Consider the following 13,635-nt stretch of genomic DNA (forward strand, 5'->3'; position numbering starts at 1 on the left):
CAACGTTTATGTTATTTTTATGAAGGTCAATTCTACAAGCTATTCAGAGAGATAGATGGATAGGTCAAGTCGCATCGACCTGCAGGTCATTGCCCCCAGAATCGATCCTAGGTTTCTGGTTTGATTGAACCACCCCTTGTACCGCAGGTCTCGTCTATATGGACATGAAAATCATCGTGGTCTTTTAGTATACATTGAAGGAAAATTAAAGCAATTGTAACGAGCTCCGAAGCCATTCGCCCAAGCCATGCATCAGCAAATCACAAATAAAGAGACAGTCGACTCCGATCAAACACCACCAGGAACCTCCCGACGAAAGCCGGGGATTCGAAGACCAGACTAAGTCTGGAGGAGAATCGCTCGAAAAGTTGTTCCTCGTTCATTTGGTATATCTTCTTCTTCGTTTTTCTTTTTCATTTTTTTCTTTTAGTAATTGGCCCTTCCCTCCTTGGTCAAATTACACTGCTGCGGGTAGAAAAGCATCCGGAGGCAGTGTTCCCTGCGCCTGCAAAAGCTTATTAGCGCATGGTTGTAAGTGAAGAACACACTCTAGACTCACCTTAAGTTCCTCGAAGTTCTTCAGTGCAGCCTCCATATTCCAGCCATTTCCAGACAAAGCCATCTCAGAGTACTGAAGGGTCATCCGAGTATTAGAGCTCATCTGAAGTACTAGCTGCTCTTGCTGGACTTGTGTGTCTGCTTTCCCAGGCGCCGGCATGCCGTAGCCTTCGGGGGCACCCGGAATAGCTACTGGTAGTGCTGCAGGTGCCGCAGGCGCTGCGGGTGCAGCCGCAACTGCTGGAGGTGCTGCTTGGGGAACGGCTGGTGCAACCTCTGGAATCCATGCCTCGTGTCCACCATAGGCTCGCAAGCAGAGAAGATCACTGACGACCCTAATTCCGCCCATACCACCACCGGGCCCGATGATGAATGTTCGATCGAAACTGCGCGTTTCAACCTTGGCCCCGTTTATCTCGTCGAACTTTCCGTGCACCATGATGAGAAGACCACCAACACCCGTGGAGCTCTGTCCAGAAATATCAGGAAGACCTGGGATGGGGTAGCACTCGATAAGCCATTCTTCCGGGTGCGTCGCAATGTCAGGATGTCTTGTCGCCGGAAGACTAGTCCACAACTCGCGTATCTTCTCCGCACCAGTATATACCCTAGACATGCGTGCAGGGAGATGGCTGATCTTCAGAAGGTTTCTGCTTTTCTTAATATACGCATCCCAGGGCGCTGTTTCTGTTTGTTGGGCCCTGGGAGCCGATGTGTTCACATTGAGAGTGAACGTAGTGTGGTTGTCGTAGACACTGCTGAGAATGCCGCTTCGGTCGTTGTCGTAGCCCGCGAAGAAAGCCCGGACGAAGTTCTCTGCGATCTGAGAGTCGTCCTGGAAGTGTGGTGGCTGCACTGGAATCGGAGTCTTCTTCTGCGCCGCTATTTCTTCTGCGGTGCGGACTTCGACATTATTCAGGAACCGGAGCTTGGGATACCACTTCAGCATGGTATCCTTGAAAGTAGGGTCGGCGCTAAAAGGAGTGTTTGATAGGTCGAGAAACTCGAGGTTCCGGAATTTCCAGCGCCATCCAATCAAGGACTGCGCATCTTTAAAATCATTGTTGGAAAGGTCCAGATTTTTCAGGTCGGGAATTGTCGATGCTAATGTCGTCACAGCTGTGATGTTGGCAAGCTGGTTATGAGCGAGACTGACACTCTCCACTGCCTCTCGGCGCGCCGTGGCATTGTCGAAATTCAGCTCCCAAACTTTCATCAGTGCCGGGAAGAATTTTGACTCGGTAGAGGTGCTGCCAAAGATTCCCATTGCCAACAGATCCGGATCGGTTCCCAACTTCGAAAGATCGAGTAACTTTGTTTGCTGGGTGTAGCGCTTGCCGAGAATTGTCGTCATTTTCGCCTTGGTCTCGGCAGCAGAGGATGTGCCGCCATTTTGTGCCATGGCAGACAGCATAGGCTGGTCCAACAATCCGCCAGTAGATGGATCATACTTTTCGGTGGTAAGAGGGGCACCTGCAAAACTAAACCCATTGAGCTGAAGCATCCTTTCCAACAACTCTGGCCGAATAGAGACGATAAGAGCGTCGCCTTCAACCCGCGACTAATGAACGTTAGTAAGGCATAAGGGACCTTGCGAGCCGCGCCATTCATCCAAAAGAACAAACGCCAGGAGAGATTAAGAAAGTGCCGATCGTCGTTCTGAACGCACCACCCCTGCAAACGAGAGCACATCGGAGAGGACGAAGCTGATAATTGATGTCGGTGACCGCCAGTTCTGGTGTTGCACATACCTTTGTAATCCTTGCGCGTGTGCCAGCTTTCGAGTCGGGTGGGCTGAGTTTTTTCTCGAGGAAGGCGATGAGGGATTCGAGACCGCCGTCACGGTTGGAAGCTGCCTTGCTTTGCTTCCAGCCACGAACAATAACCTGTTCCAGACCACTTCCCCGTCCTCCTTGTCGGATGTTCGCCTGAGTGTCTGAGTTACTGGAAATGGCCTTTTGGATCGCATCCATGGCTTTGTTCGCTGCCTGCGACCGGCCGGAATCGCCACGACCCTTCTTTCCACGGTTTCGTGCAGAGCCAGCGTCCATCATCAGATCACCTTCTCGATCGACCCGTGTCGCAGCACCCCGCTTGCGAATGCCTCCACGATCCGAACCCCCCGAGCGACCGCGAGAACCTTTTCCGCCCTTCATCTTGATAGAGGCGATAGTTTTCGTAGTAATCTTTCGTATGAGGAGAGAGGGCGAAGGAGGGGATGGTAGATGTTGAGTGTTGTGGAGGCGAAACGAGCGCTGCTCGCCTTTAGTAGTTCGAGATCGGATCAATAGACATACAACGATCGATTCGAAGAGGTTTCGTAGGAAGGAAGAAGAAAATGCGAAGTAGCGAGAGAATTACCCGATGCGATACTTGTGAGAGGTCGAGGACGGTTCAAGTTAAGCAACCGCGAACCTCGATGTGGGGGAGGAGTGTTATGAGAGGGGAGGAAGAGAAGCAAGAAGACGGAGTCAGCGCAGAAAAAGTGACGTTGAACCACCAAAAGCAGTTGCCCGCGAAGCTGTGCAGAGTCACGTGGGCGGCCGGGCGCAGGCCCTCCACGTGATTGTGCACCAGGCACAGGGCGATTGACCAATCAGAGGCTGTAGTCTGTCCTTTGGCACGGACGGTAATACACAATACCGATGCACCAAAGTGGACAGAGGTTATTACGCGGCTAGTCCCGATCTGGTAGTGGCATCCATCGGAGGAGTGGTTGTTTCTCCGCTTCATCAACAGGACAGCTGGAGCTTCCATCGGCCTGTTTCCCCAAGGACTGTCTGCTTGTTGATCGTCCTCAGTCGTGCGCAAATCGCGACTTCCCGTGCTTGTCCAATCTTTTTATCCGACTTGGTTCGCGTAAGGTTGCCCCCGTCTTCAATCCTCTGCATTCATTGATCCTTCCTCGAACTATTCAGCTTACATACGGTTCTCTCCAACAGGCTTCATTCCCGCGGGCACTAGCTGGTCTTTAGTCGGACCAACGCTCCTTTGTCTATATCCCCAAACACTCCTTCGTATTCATGTCGATCAATTAGAGAAATGCCGGCGAAATCGCGTTTCACAAGGCTAGATGCCTTTGCTAAAACAGTGGAGGATGCGCGCGTCCGTACCACCTCCGGAGGTGTCATCACCATAGCCTCGTTGCTGGTCATCCTGTGGCTTGTGTGGGGTGAATGGGTGGACTACAGGCGGGTGGTTGTTATGCCCGAACTGGTGGTAGATAAGTCAAGAGGTATGATAGCTTAGTGATTGCTGGACGGCTAGTCATGACTTGATTGCTGATGAACCCTTCGAACAGGCGAGAAGATGGAGATTCACCTAAACATAACCTTCCCCCGTCTTCCCTGTGAGCTCCTGACTTTGGACGTCATGGATGTCTCTGGCGAGCAACAGACCGGTGTTGTCCACGGTATCAACAAGGTGCGCCTTACTTCTGCCGCAGAAGGAGGCCGCGTCATCGACGTTAAGGCCCTTGAGCTGTAAGTTGCAACTCCAAACCGGCTCCTGCCAACGCCAATTGCACTGCTAACTATAAACTCTCCTAGTCACTCCAAGGAAGAGAGCGCCAAGCATCTCGACCCTGATTACTGCGGTGAATGTTACGGCGCGACTGCTCCCGCGGGTGCGAGCAAACCTGGATGCTGCAACACCTGCGACGAAGTCCGTGAGGCCTATGCACAGCAACAATGGGCATTCGGAAAGGGCGAGAACGTTGAGCAGTGCGAGCTTGAGGGCTACGCGGAGCGCATCGATGCGCAACGCCGTGAGGGCTGCCGCCTTGAGGGTGTCCTCCGTGTGAACAAGGTGGTCGGTAACTTCCACATCGCTCCGGGTCGCAGTTTCACCAGCGGAAACATGCACGTCCACGACCTCGCAACCTTCTTCGACGCCGAATTGCCCGAATCTGAGAGACACACCATGACTCACGAGATCCACCAGCTGCGGTTCGGACCTCAACTTCCCGACGAGCTCTCTGATCGCTGGCAATGGACTGACCACCACCACACCAACCCTCTGGACAACACCAAGCAGGAGACAAACGAGCCCGGCTACAACTACATGTACTTCGTCAAGGTGGTGTCGACCTCTTACCTTCCCCTGGGTTGGGATCCGTTGTTCTCGTCCTCCATCCACTCCGCGTATGAGCAGGCCCCTCTTGGCTCCCACGGAATTGCATACGGTGCCGAGGGCAGCATCGAGACGCACCAGTACTCTGTAACGTCGCACAAGCGCTCGCTGATGGGCGGAGACGCCTCCGACGAGGGCCACAAGGAGCGTCTGCATGCCGCCAACGGCATTCCTGGAGTCTTCGTTAACTACGACATCTCCCCCATGAAGGTCATCAACCGGGAGGCCCGTCCCAAAACCTTCACCGGTTTCTTGACTGGTGTGTGCGCCATCATCGGTGGTACCCTAACCGTCGCGGCAGCCCTAGACCGTGGTCTCTACGAGGGTGTCAGCAGGATGAAGAAGCTCCACTCGAACTGAGCGTAGAGCAAGCAAAAATCCGAAAAGAATTGAAAAAGTAAACCGAACAACCAAAGTCACAACCTACTAAACAGAAACGAAAATACAAACACAAAGTAAGACAGAAAAGAAAACAAACAGACCCCATGGAGAGCGTTGTATGGAGTATAGGGGCAAGAAGCCAGACAGAAAGACAGGGGGAGCGAAAGAGCAAGAAAGGACGGATGAAAGGGAGAACTCCGGAAGTTCAGGCGTTGCATTTATTACTCACCTACATTGATTGCATTTCTGATCCATTTTGATCTTGGTCGGGGGAAAACACATTGATACACCTATTATTTTGCCTTCTATATCATTGGTACTATTATTTTGGTTTACTTGATTTTGTTTCCATAAGACACATAGCACGTATAACAGCCTTTGCATGGGTACTACCTGCCTACAGATTGTGTATTGATTGATTGATTGATTGATTGATTGATTGATTGATTGATTGATTGATTGATTGATTAATTGAGAAGTTGCTAGGATGTTGGTCCTTCGTAAACGCCACTACACTAAGCAAAGTACTAGCTTCAGCTATTGTTGCATTTGATTGGTCCTGGTTGACTACTAGTACGGCTTAGTCTCATTGTGCCCTAAGGCCATTCTTAGTATTGGAATTTTGAAGGAATACCATGAACAAAGGGACTATAATCTACGTTCACTGGTCGGGTCATTCCGTTCTACTTTTTATTCCCTTTGAATTGTTTGTTGAGCACATTCTTGAGGCAGAAAAAATATGATTCTTGATTTGAGGAAGAGATATGGCCACCCAATGCCAGGAGTGCAACTGCACTCTTTAAAAAGCAACAAATACTACCTGACTATGCCATGCGTGCAAGACAAAACAAGGAACATTCCCGAAGATACTCCGTAAACCCAATGAAAATGATCGCTTTCACCCAATCAAGTCCAAAATATAGAGCAGGTAGCCTTTGAGGCGTTCAAACGTCTAACTCTAATATGTAGAGAAAGCTCACGGGGCTAATGCAAGATGAAGTAAAGCAAAGAAGGGTTTAGATCATGAATTTACGCAAAGGAGAGGAAGTTGAAGTAGGATAGACATAAGGAGATGGGATGTGAAAGGAGGGGATGAAAATGACAGGTTTAGTAATGCAGGGTGCTGGCATTACCAGAGTAGCCTGGATGTTGGCCATAAGGCGGGTTTTGCTGGTAGATTGGAGGAGTTTGCGCCTGCTGTGATGCGAATTGTCCGTACCAAGACTGGCGCCGGGGTTCATCTGGCCGGTATGGCTGGTTGAGGGCATCCCACGTGCGGCTCGCCGTGGGCATATTGTATAGACTATAGTGACTGCCCGGATTGTAGGCAGCCGCGGAAGCGTTGGAAGCCATCTGCTGTTGTTGCCAATTTTGCTGGCGTTGCACGATCGCATGCTGTACCATTTGGTTGGACAGGCCTTCACGGATGGTTTTCTTCTCGCGCTCACGAGCATCAATCGCTCCCACCAGACCCATGGGGTTAACCGGGGTCGGCTGGGCTTTGTTGACATTGGATATGTCGAGTAGAGGCGCACCAGTCATACGAGCCACGTGTTCCTGTTCACGAGCTGAAAGATGAGACGACAGTTCATTGTAGTTCATGATGCTGTTGGCCCCGCGGGAACGTGGGCGAGGCGGTGCATCTCGATTGCCAGACAAGTGAGATTGGGGTCGAGAATTATTGGTCCAGTCCCCGGAAGCAGGGCGAGGGGGCGGTGGTGTAGAGGAAAGAGTTCGGTTATGGGTGGTGATTGGGGGACTTGGGGCTGATCGTTGTTGCACGAATTGCTCCGCTGTAAGCCTGCCTGGAGTGGTCGGACGGGGTGCAGTCATACCCGGCTGCCACATCATGTTATTACTCGGAGACCTTGAATGCTGTCGTTCTGCCTGATAAGAGAACTGCTTTTCTGTTGAGTTTGAGTCGCTCCTCTGGTGTGTGGATTTCTTCAGAGTATCGCCCGTACTGGGACGCCCAGTCGTAGGTAGATAAGTTAAGGTCGGCCCAAAGTCGATGCTGGGGATATCGGCACTGGGTTCCAGTTTGGGTTCGTCAACGGTGTAATGTGCATCACCGATGACCAAGTCTTGTCTCGGGGGACCAGATCCCACGGTTTTCATGACTCCCATTCTGGGCCTAGTGACTGACCTAACCGAGCGCTTGCTGTAGATAGACCCCCGAGTACTGGCATAATCGGGAGAAGTTGCAGACGCGTCATCATATATGCTTTCCTCATCTTGGTGGCTCTCTTTATCAGGAGAAGTGAGCGAGAACTGGCGGGAGCCGACCCAGTTCAGGACCTCTTCATCAACAGTATGGCGCAGGTCCTCGTAGCTAGGCTCTCCTGCAACACTTGCGGCATCGGATTCTCGGATCTGATGCGTAGGCAGAGGCTTCCGTTTTACAGCCTTTGTTGTATCTAAACGAAGACTTGCTCTCTTCGGCAAAGTGAGCGGCGGGCCGAAGTTACTTGGACGATCTTCAGGCGTCGGTGGCCCTTGTTCCTGGAGAGTAGCTCTCTTCTCGCTTGTATCTGATAAAAGCGATGGCGCACCCTGCTGATCAGAGCTAGTGTTAGGAGTTAGCGGACTAGGTTGGTTGGACTCCTTGATCGTTTCATGGCTGCCCGAAGGGAAAGAAGCGCCAAGCAGATTCATGCTTCCAGAGGCAGCGAGAAGCTGTGTCAAAGTGGCGTCAGACATCCTATTAGTCGCTTTTCTCAAATCCGGTGAAGGCTGAGGTCGCATTGCGGGCATTTCTCCCGGTGCGTGTGTGAAGGCCGGTGGCAGGACTACAGGAGATGGAGGGGATGTTGAACGGAAGTGATGTCCAAGCGGCTCATCGTCGGGGTCGAGTTGCTGATGCCTGTCGCTCCCGGTGCTTCTGTGGTCGTCTACCCCGCTAGTACCAGGGCGCTCACTGCCACGTGCCACAAGTTCCTGATCGGAGGATGCTGGGGATGCTTCAGCGGCTTGCGCTTGTCTTCTGATGGAAGCAAATCCAGCCGTGTCCGAAGAGCCTCTACTATGATGAATTGGAGAGATGGAAACATCACTGGGGGCACCAGGCGCAACAGCATCGTTGGACTGGTTAGAATCTAGCCGGTTCACCGGGGAAGTGCAGTTGCGTTGATGCGTCATGGTGCGGCCGTTGGATTGTCTGTTCGGCATTGTGGACCTGAAGCGTGGCTTACTTGCAGAGATGCTGCTCGTCCTGCTTCCAGCAGCCGCCATGCGACGCGCTGTAGCCTCCTTGAGTTGCTGTCTCCATTCCGCCTCGCTCCAATCCTGACTTCCTGGTGTCTGCATGAGACTGGAGATATCCAAAATATCAAGATAGCCATAGCGCCTTTGGTTCGGAAAGGCAAACATAATGCTTTTGATATGGTTGGTGGCGGCAATAAGGCGAGTGGGCCGCCCATAAAGGTTGAACGTGTCAAATGTAGGGACGAGAAATCGGAGCATCATCTCAAACCCAGAAACCGCTGGATGAACTTCGGGCATGACGAAGACAAACCCGTCGGTTGTCGACTCTGTTTGTGAGTGAACCGTAATCTTTCCTTCGATCTTGACCAGGGTCGACTGTTCGATCAACGCCCTCGACTGGGGATAGATGGCGTAAGCGGCGTATGCATCCGTGATGGTCGCAATAGGCCTCGCTTTCTTGGTCTTCTTCGTATCATAGAATTTGATGTCGCCAGTTATCAGTCTGGGTGCTCGATCATACGCCGACTTCTTCTTTATTGACTTCTGCGCTTTCTGGAATTCCTTCTCATTCGGAGGCGTGATAACAAACCAGCACCGTCTCCAGGGCGTGCCTGCCCCGAATCTCACGCGGGCCCAATCCTCGTGTTTGTAACGGTGGCGATCCAGAATGGTTTTAATACTGTTGAGACCTTTACCCTTGCCCGCAATGATCGAACCCGTATATGCCTCATATAAGGACGTGTGTTCGAACAAAGCGAGTCGTATGGCTGCGGTCCACTGCGTCAGAGAGTGGAAGGAATTGAAATGCAAAAGGTATCTATTTTGACCAGCGGAACATATACTCAAGATGTTCTTCAGGGACTGCGCTCCTTGGTTTCTCGTTGGCAGAGTCTCAAGCTAGACCAGCGACAGTTAATAATCAGAATCAAGTGCTGCAACATCCGAGATTGCATCATCTTACCATCTTTATTGAAGCATCAGCCAGGTTAATGAAAGTAGGGCAGACGTCTTCCGACTCTTCTGCGGCGTCCAGCGCTGCGGCATCCCATAACGAAAGAGCGGTCCCGACAAGCTGCGCATAGCATTCCACCCATTGGCGATCAGCACAGGGACGGCCATCTGCGATGTATTGTAATTAGTACGACATTGGACGATAACAAGCTCTCGGGATACCCACGAATGTCCAGATCGTTCAACTTAAGGAAATATCCTTCGTGGTATAGCTTGTTGGCATGGCTGTTCAGATATCCAAAGATTGGTTGGAGCTCTGGAGGGGTATCCTGCGAGAACTCCAGCAGCGGAGGATTGTGAGAGAACAGCGTCGACTCCGGCCGCGATGTTACCCGTCGTTCGACATGTGGAGTCCCGCTTATCGGCGAAGCATCGAGAGGCGAGGGGGTATCCGAAGAAGGTGTGTCTACTCTTCGCGGAGGATTGTTCAGTGTGAGCGAGGCCGACGATGTCCGGTGATGCTGGCTGAGGTTGTCTTTACGGGACGATCCCCCGAAAACCGACATAAGAGAAAGCACTGGGAGCGCAAGGGGTGTCAATCACCGTCATCTGCATTTTGTATGGGAAGTATAAGAGGATATGCTAATGACCTACCACGCGAGCGACCCATGATGGCCAAACTGGGGTTTTAGCCCAAAGAGACAATAGAACTGAAGAAGACCGGCTTCCAGCTCACTCGAAAAAGTAGGATTTGTGTTACACAACGAACATGCAGACTGCGCGGAAGGGTTGGGGCCGAGTAGTGCCGCTACGGGAATAAATGGGGAGAGAACGAGAGGCGAAAGAGTCGGCGAAGAAGAAGAAAGAAGAAGTGTGTAGTACTGAGTCCAGCTCCTCCGCACGGAGATAGCGACAATGTGTCCGGACCCGCCAATACTAGATCAGGAAGTTTGATTCCATCAAGTTTCCGGTGGGACTGGGGGGAGGCGCCCAAACGAAAGACAGGAGCGGAAGGGCAAATAAGACCGCGGCAATGCTGGAACAAGTGCCAAGATGGCGGATGATGGCGCAAAGTCAGCTTTGCAAGCGCCTGACTAGACCACTTGATGTCTCAGGTTTCGATGGCGGAGAAAGCGGAAGGGAATGAGTCGGAAAGTGAAGGAAAGGAGAGGCAGGGGGAGAGAGGAGATATAGATAGAGCGAGTGAGGCGACAGAGAGGGAAATAAAATGAGGGAGAAAAAGGGCAAAGCTGGACAGAAGGAAGCATAGAGGATCAGTGAAAGGAAGCACAAGCCGACGAGCGTTGAAGGACGATCAACTTACTTACCCAGCCTAAGGCGTGGGTCTTGAATGTTGTGAGTGTAACAAGTGTTACCGGACTTATAGTAGGGTCGGCTTGTTGTTTTCTCTTTCCTCCTTTGAGATCTGAATTGAAGGAGAGTGGATCTGGGGTGTTATTTGTTGTTATTTGTTTGTTAATATTCCGAATGGAGAGACTGAGAGTAAGAAGTAGATGTCACATAGAATAGAATATTCTCGTAGTAACGAACAGTGTATAGCAAATGACAGGGAGAGGGAAAAGAAGTGAAGACGAAGCCGCAGATACCCATCCGTCATGCTGGATGGACCTGCGGGTCAATACTGGGTAAGTTATGGTGTGTGTTGTGTGTTACGGTACCGCAAAAGTGGTTCTGGCCCGGCTTGTCTGCCTGGCGGCTGGCGTCATCGCATGTGGCTACAAATTGAACTTGAAACTAATGTGCCTCCTTTAGACTAAAGATGGTCCCAGACGGACGGGCCACCAGTCTCGCATTTCCTTTTTGCTGCCCTTTTCTTTTCTTCTTTCTTTTTTTTCTTCCTTTTTCTTTTTCAAACTCCGATCCCCTGCCCCTGCTGCTTCAATCTCCCCCAAAAGTCATTCCAATGAGATCGGCATGGATCATAAGAAATAACTGCAGGTCAACTAACGAAGTACGGGGTAATACCTGGGATATTAGTTGTTGCCTGGCTTGCTGCAAGAGATGAAATTGACAATAAATGGGTCGCTAGTAGATAGGACAGGCGAACCGAATTCGCTAGTAATCAAAGAGAAACAATCCTAATAAAATGACACTATAGTAATATACATAATAAAAAATAAATGAATAACAGTCATCAGAAAAGAAGTAAGTAACTAAGTAATGGACACCTATGTGGTATTATTGAGTAAAGTATTTACTGTCATTCCCCCCCCCCCCCGTGGACAAGCCCCAACCGGGTCAGTCAGTCAGCCATCCGAGCAACCCATGGATGGCCGGGTGGATTATCCAGTCTATTCCACTAAAAAAGCACGCCCCCCGCGTAACTGACTCTAGCACTGCCTCCAATCAGCTCATGCCGTGAATCAAAATAAGAAGTCAGTCCTATGGTTGCATCCCACCATCTCGCCAAATATAGAAACGCAGTCCTGCATGTCTTAATTGCGACTGCCACTTCCCAGCCAATTCCACCGGTCGTCCTTTGTTTTTGCCTCTGCTCATCAACCCATGTTTCTCACCCACGAGGTGAGGAGAGGAGACAACGTATCCCGCCAAGTGCAGTCTGACCAGTCATCGTACCCGCTGGTCTCTTATCTAGCAGCCAGAGGAAAACTTAGACTGACCCTCGTAATGCGAAGTACTAGACTAGATATATCATGGTACGATTGGATGGATGAATGGAGGTGGATGGAGACAGGAAAGGCGTCGTCGTGTCCCTTGTCCCTTATGGACGGAAGAAATGCAAGGCGACAGTCAGAAAGAGGAATGGTTCGGGAGTCAATAATCCACTGGCGCACTGCCACAGGCCCGCCGTGCCACACGGCATCAGATGATCTTGGCGGGTAGCTTCACTGAATACTAGACTGCTACTTGCATCTGTTAGCAACTAATAGATAGTCCGCTGTGCTCCTTGTTTCCCAACTTGACTTCTCCCACACTATAAATAACCGGAATACAATAAATGTCCATTATTCACCCGAAATAATCGGACTGGATCTCCAGTTCCAGCTCGGCCCAAGCCCATCGAGACAGGAATAGTCCCGAAAGCCTATACCCCTGCTAAGGTCCGAGGCTAAGAATAAGAACTTGTTTAGTTCGAATCTAAAATTATAAGCGGCTGGGGTTGCTGCGTTGGTACGTATCGTTAGTCGTTTGTCGGTACCCTGCTATCCGAGCAAAGTAATCAATTAGCAAGGGTCCTTCTCTCTGTGTCTTAGTTAGTGCGATGCTGGGGACACTGCAGAGCAGCTATCCGCAATTCTAGCCTCACCCAAAGTGGCTGCGGCATTTGCTCTTATCAGACTGGGTTGAACAGAGAGCATCAACTTTATTCATGATGCTGCAGGTTATGTAACCTTAACTCAGGCGGTAAATCAGGATGTGCCCCGTTTATAAGACGCCTACTATTGCTCAGCATCCTCTCCCTCGACCAAAGCCACCGATGATTCGTTGTTGACTGTGGCTGGTCAGCATAACAAGCGATCAAATCACATCTTTTTCTAGAAGCACGTACTTTCATACTTTGAGATGTTCGACAGGGTGTACGCACTCCGTAGTGCAAACCCCAGCCCGCGACCCACCGGCCAGGGTGTTTCCCCTCTTAGTCTGCTAAGGCTGCGGAGCTCTCCAAAGATGATCGCAGGCTTGACGCGCAAACTCCTAGCAGCGATCATTGCTGGTTAAGAGATGATGTCGGCAGCATGACCTCAGCTGTAGGGTCCAGCGCGGGAAAGCTTCTCTTACCACGTAGGCATGTCCTGCGTTCGATAATTTTCTTGAAGATCCAACCAGTCTCCTCCGTCCTGTTTCTCCGCTTACGAATTTTACTCGCTTGATCGTCGCTCCCTTGAAGCATTTCATTGGGACACGATTGCAGGATCAGCCTTGCGGTTGTCATGATGCAATCAATCCTAGCTTGTGAGGTATGACAGCTTTTTTTTTCCCCCTTCGCCTTACGGCAAGCTAAGACTCAGTACTTTTTGAGGACAGAGTAGGATATAATAATGGAAGAGAGATGACCCTCAAGTCCTAAGCGATCTTCTGCCACATGAGTCTTGTTGTGTTTCACCTCTGATGGAGTCCCTTTCTGTCTCCACTTGCTTTAGCACACCCCCTACTTTGTGGAGTCAGCTGCAATTGAGTTTCGGCTTGAGGACAAGCTCAGTGATAGGTTTACCCTCGATGACCGTGTATCGCGTGTAGTCATCTTAACTAACTTCGGTTGCTTTATATCAATATTTCTACGAGCATATCTCTGAGGGCACACAGTACGAGCCCCACTCAGGGGGAGGGGCGCCTGTATCTGACCTTTCGCAGACATCAGACATCCTACAGGGTCCCTCGAACTGGAATGAACGTCGGAACCCCAAACATTGATTATCAAACGGCGAT

The 13,635-nt window shown here is 50.8% G+C and overlaps 4 protein-coding genes across 4 annotated transcripts; 1 reads left to right on the plus strand and 3 right to left on the minus strand.

The window, feature by feature from the left end:
* Positions 1-135: 135 nt before the first annotated feature.
* BO79DRAFT_182788 (mRNA export factor mexA) lies at positions 136-2,714 on the minus strand (the record flags this gene model as incomplete). Its single annotated transcript, XM_025680246.1, has 3 exons — positions 136-505; positions 560-2,119; positions 2,184-2,714. 3 exons carry the CDS (start codon positions 2,712-2,714, stop codon positions 458-460), a joined length of 2,139 nt encoding a protein of 712 aa, XP_025534408.1. The 3' UTR covers positions 136-457.
* Positions 2,715-3,328: 614 nt separating this feature from the next.
* Positions 3,329-5,358, plus strand: BO79DRAFT_211840 (retrograde cargo receptor ERV46). Its single transcript, XM_025683090.1, has 4 exons — positions 3,329-3,417; positions 3,501-3,793; positions 3,860-4,040; positions 4,107-5,358. The coding sequence occupies exons 2-4, from the start codon at positions 3,601-3,603 to the stop codon at positions 5,047-5,049; spliced, it is 1,317 nt and encodes a 438-aa protein (XP_025534409.1). The 5' UTR covers positions 3,329-3,417; positions 3,501-3,600; the 3' UTR covers positions 5,050-5,358.
* Positions 5,359-6,177: 819 nt separating this feature from the next.
* On the minus strand, positions 6,178-9,895 carry BO79DRAFT_260124 (PH domain protein; the record flags this gene model as incomplete). The annotated part of the gene is made up of 4 exons (XM_025686393.1): positions 6,178-9,171; positions 9,236-9,393; positions 9,452-9,802; positions 9,880-9,895. 4 exons carry the CDS (start codon positions 9,893-9,895, stop codon positions 6,178-6,180), a joined length of 3,519 nt encoding a protein of 1,172 aa, XP_025534410.1.
* Positions 9,896-12,647: 2,752 nt separating this feature from the next.
* Positions 12,648-13,141, minus strand: BO79DRAFT_222454 (uncharacterized protein; the record flags this gene model as incomplete). Its single annotated transcript, XM_025683561.1, has 3 exons — positions 12,648-12,700; positions 12,758-12,919; positions 12,988-13,141. The coding sequence occupies 3 exons, from the start codon at positions 13,139-13,141 to the stop codon at positions 12,648-12,650; spliced, it is 369 nt and encodes a 122-aa protein (XP_025534411.1).
* Between the last annotated feature and the right edge of the window lie 494 nt (positions 13,142-13,635).

Source organism: Aspergillus costaricaensis (assembly GCF_003184835.1).
Source record: "Aspergillus costaricaensis CBS 115574 unplaced genomic scaffold BO79scaffold_53, whole genome shotgun sequence".
In the NCBI taxonomy this organism is placed as follows: domain Eukaryota; kingdom Fungi; phylum Ascomycota; class Eurotiomycetes; order Eurotiales; family Aspergillaceae; genus Aspergillus; species Aspergillus costaricensis.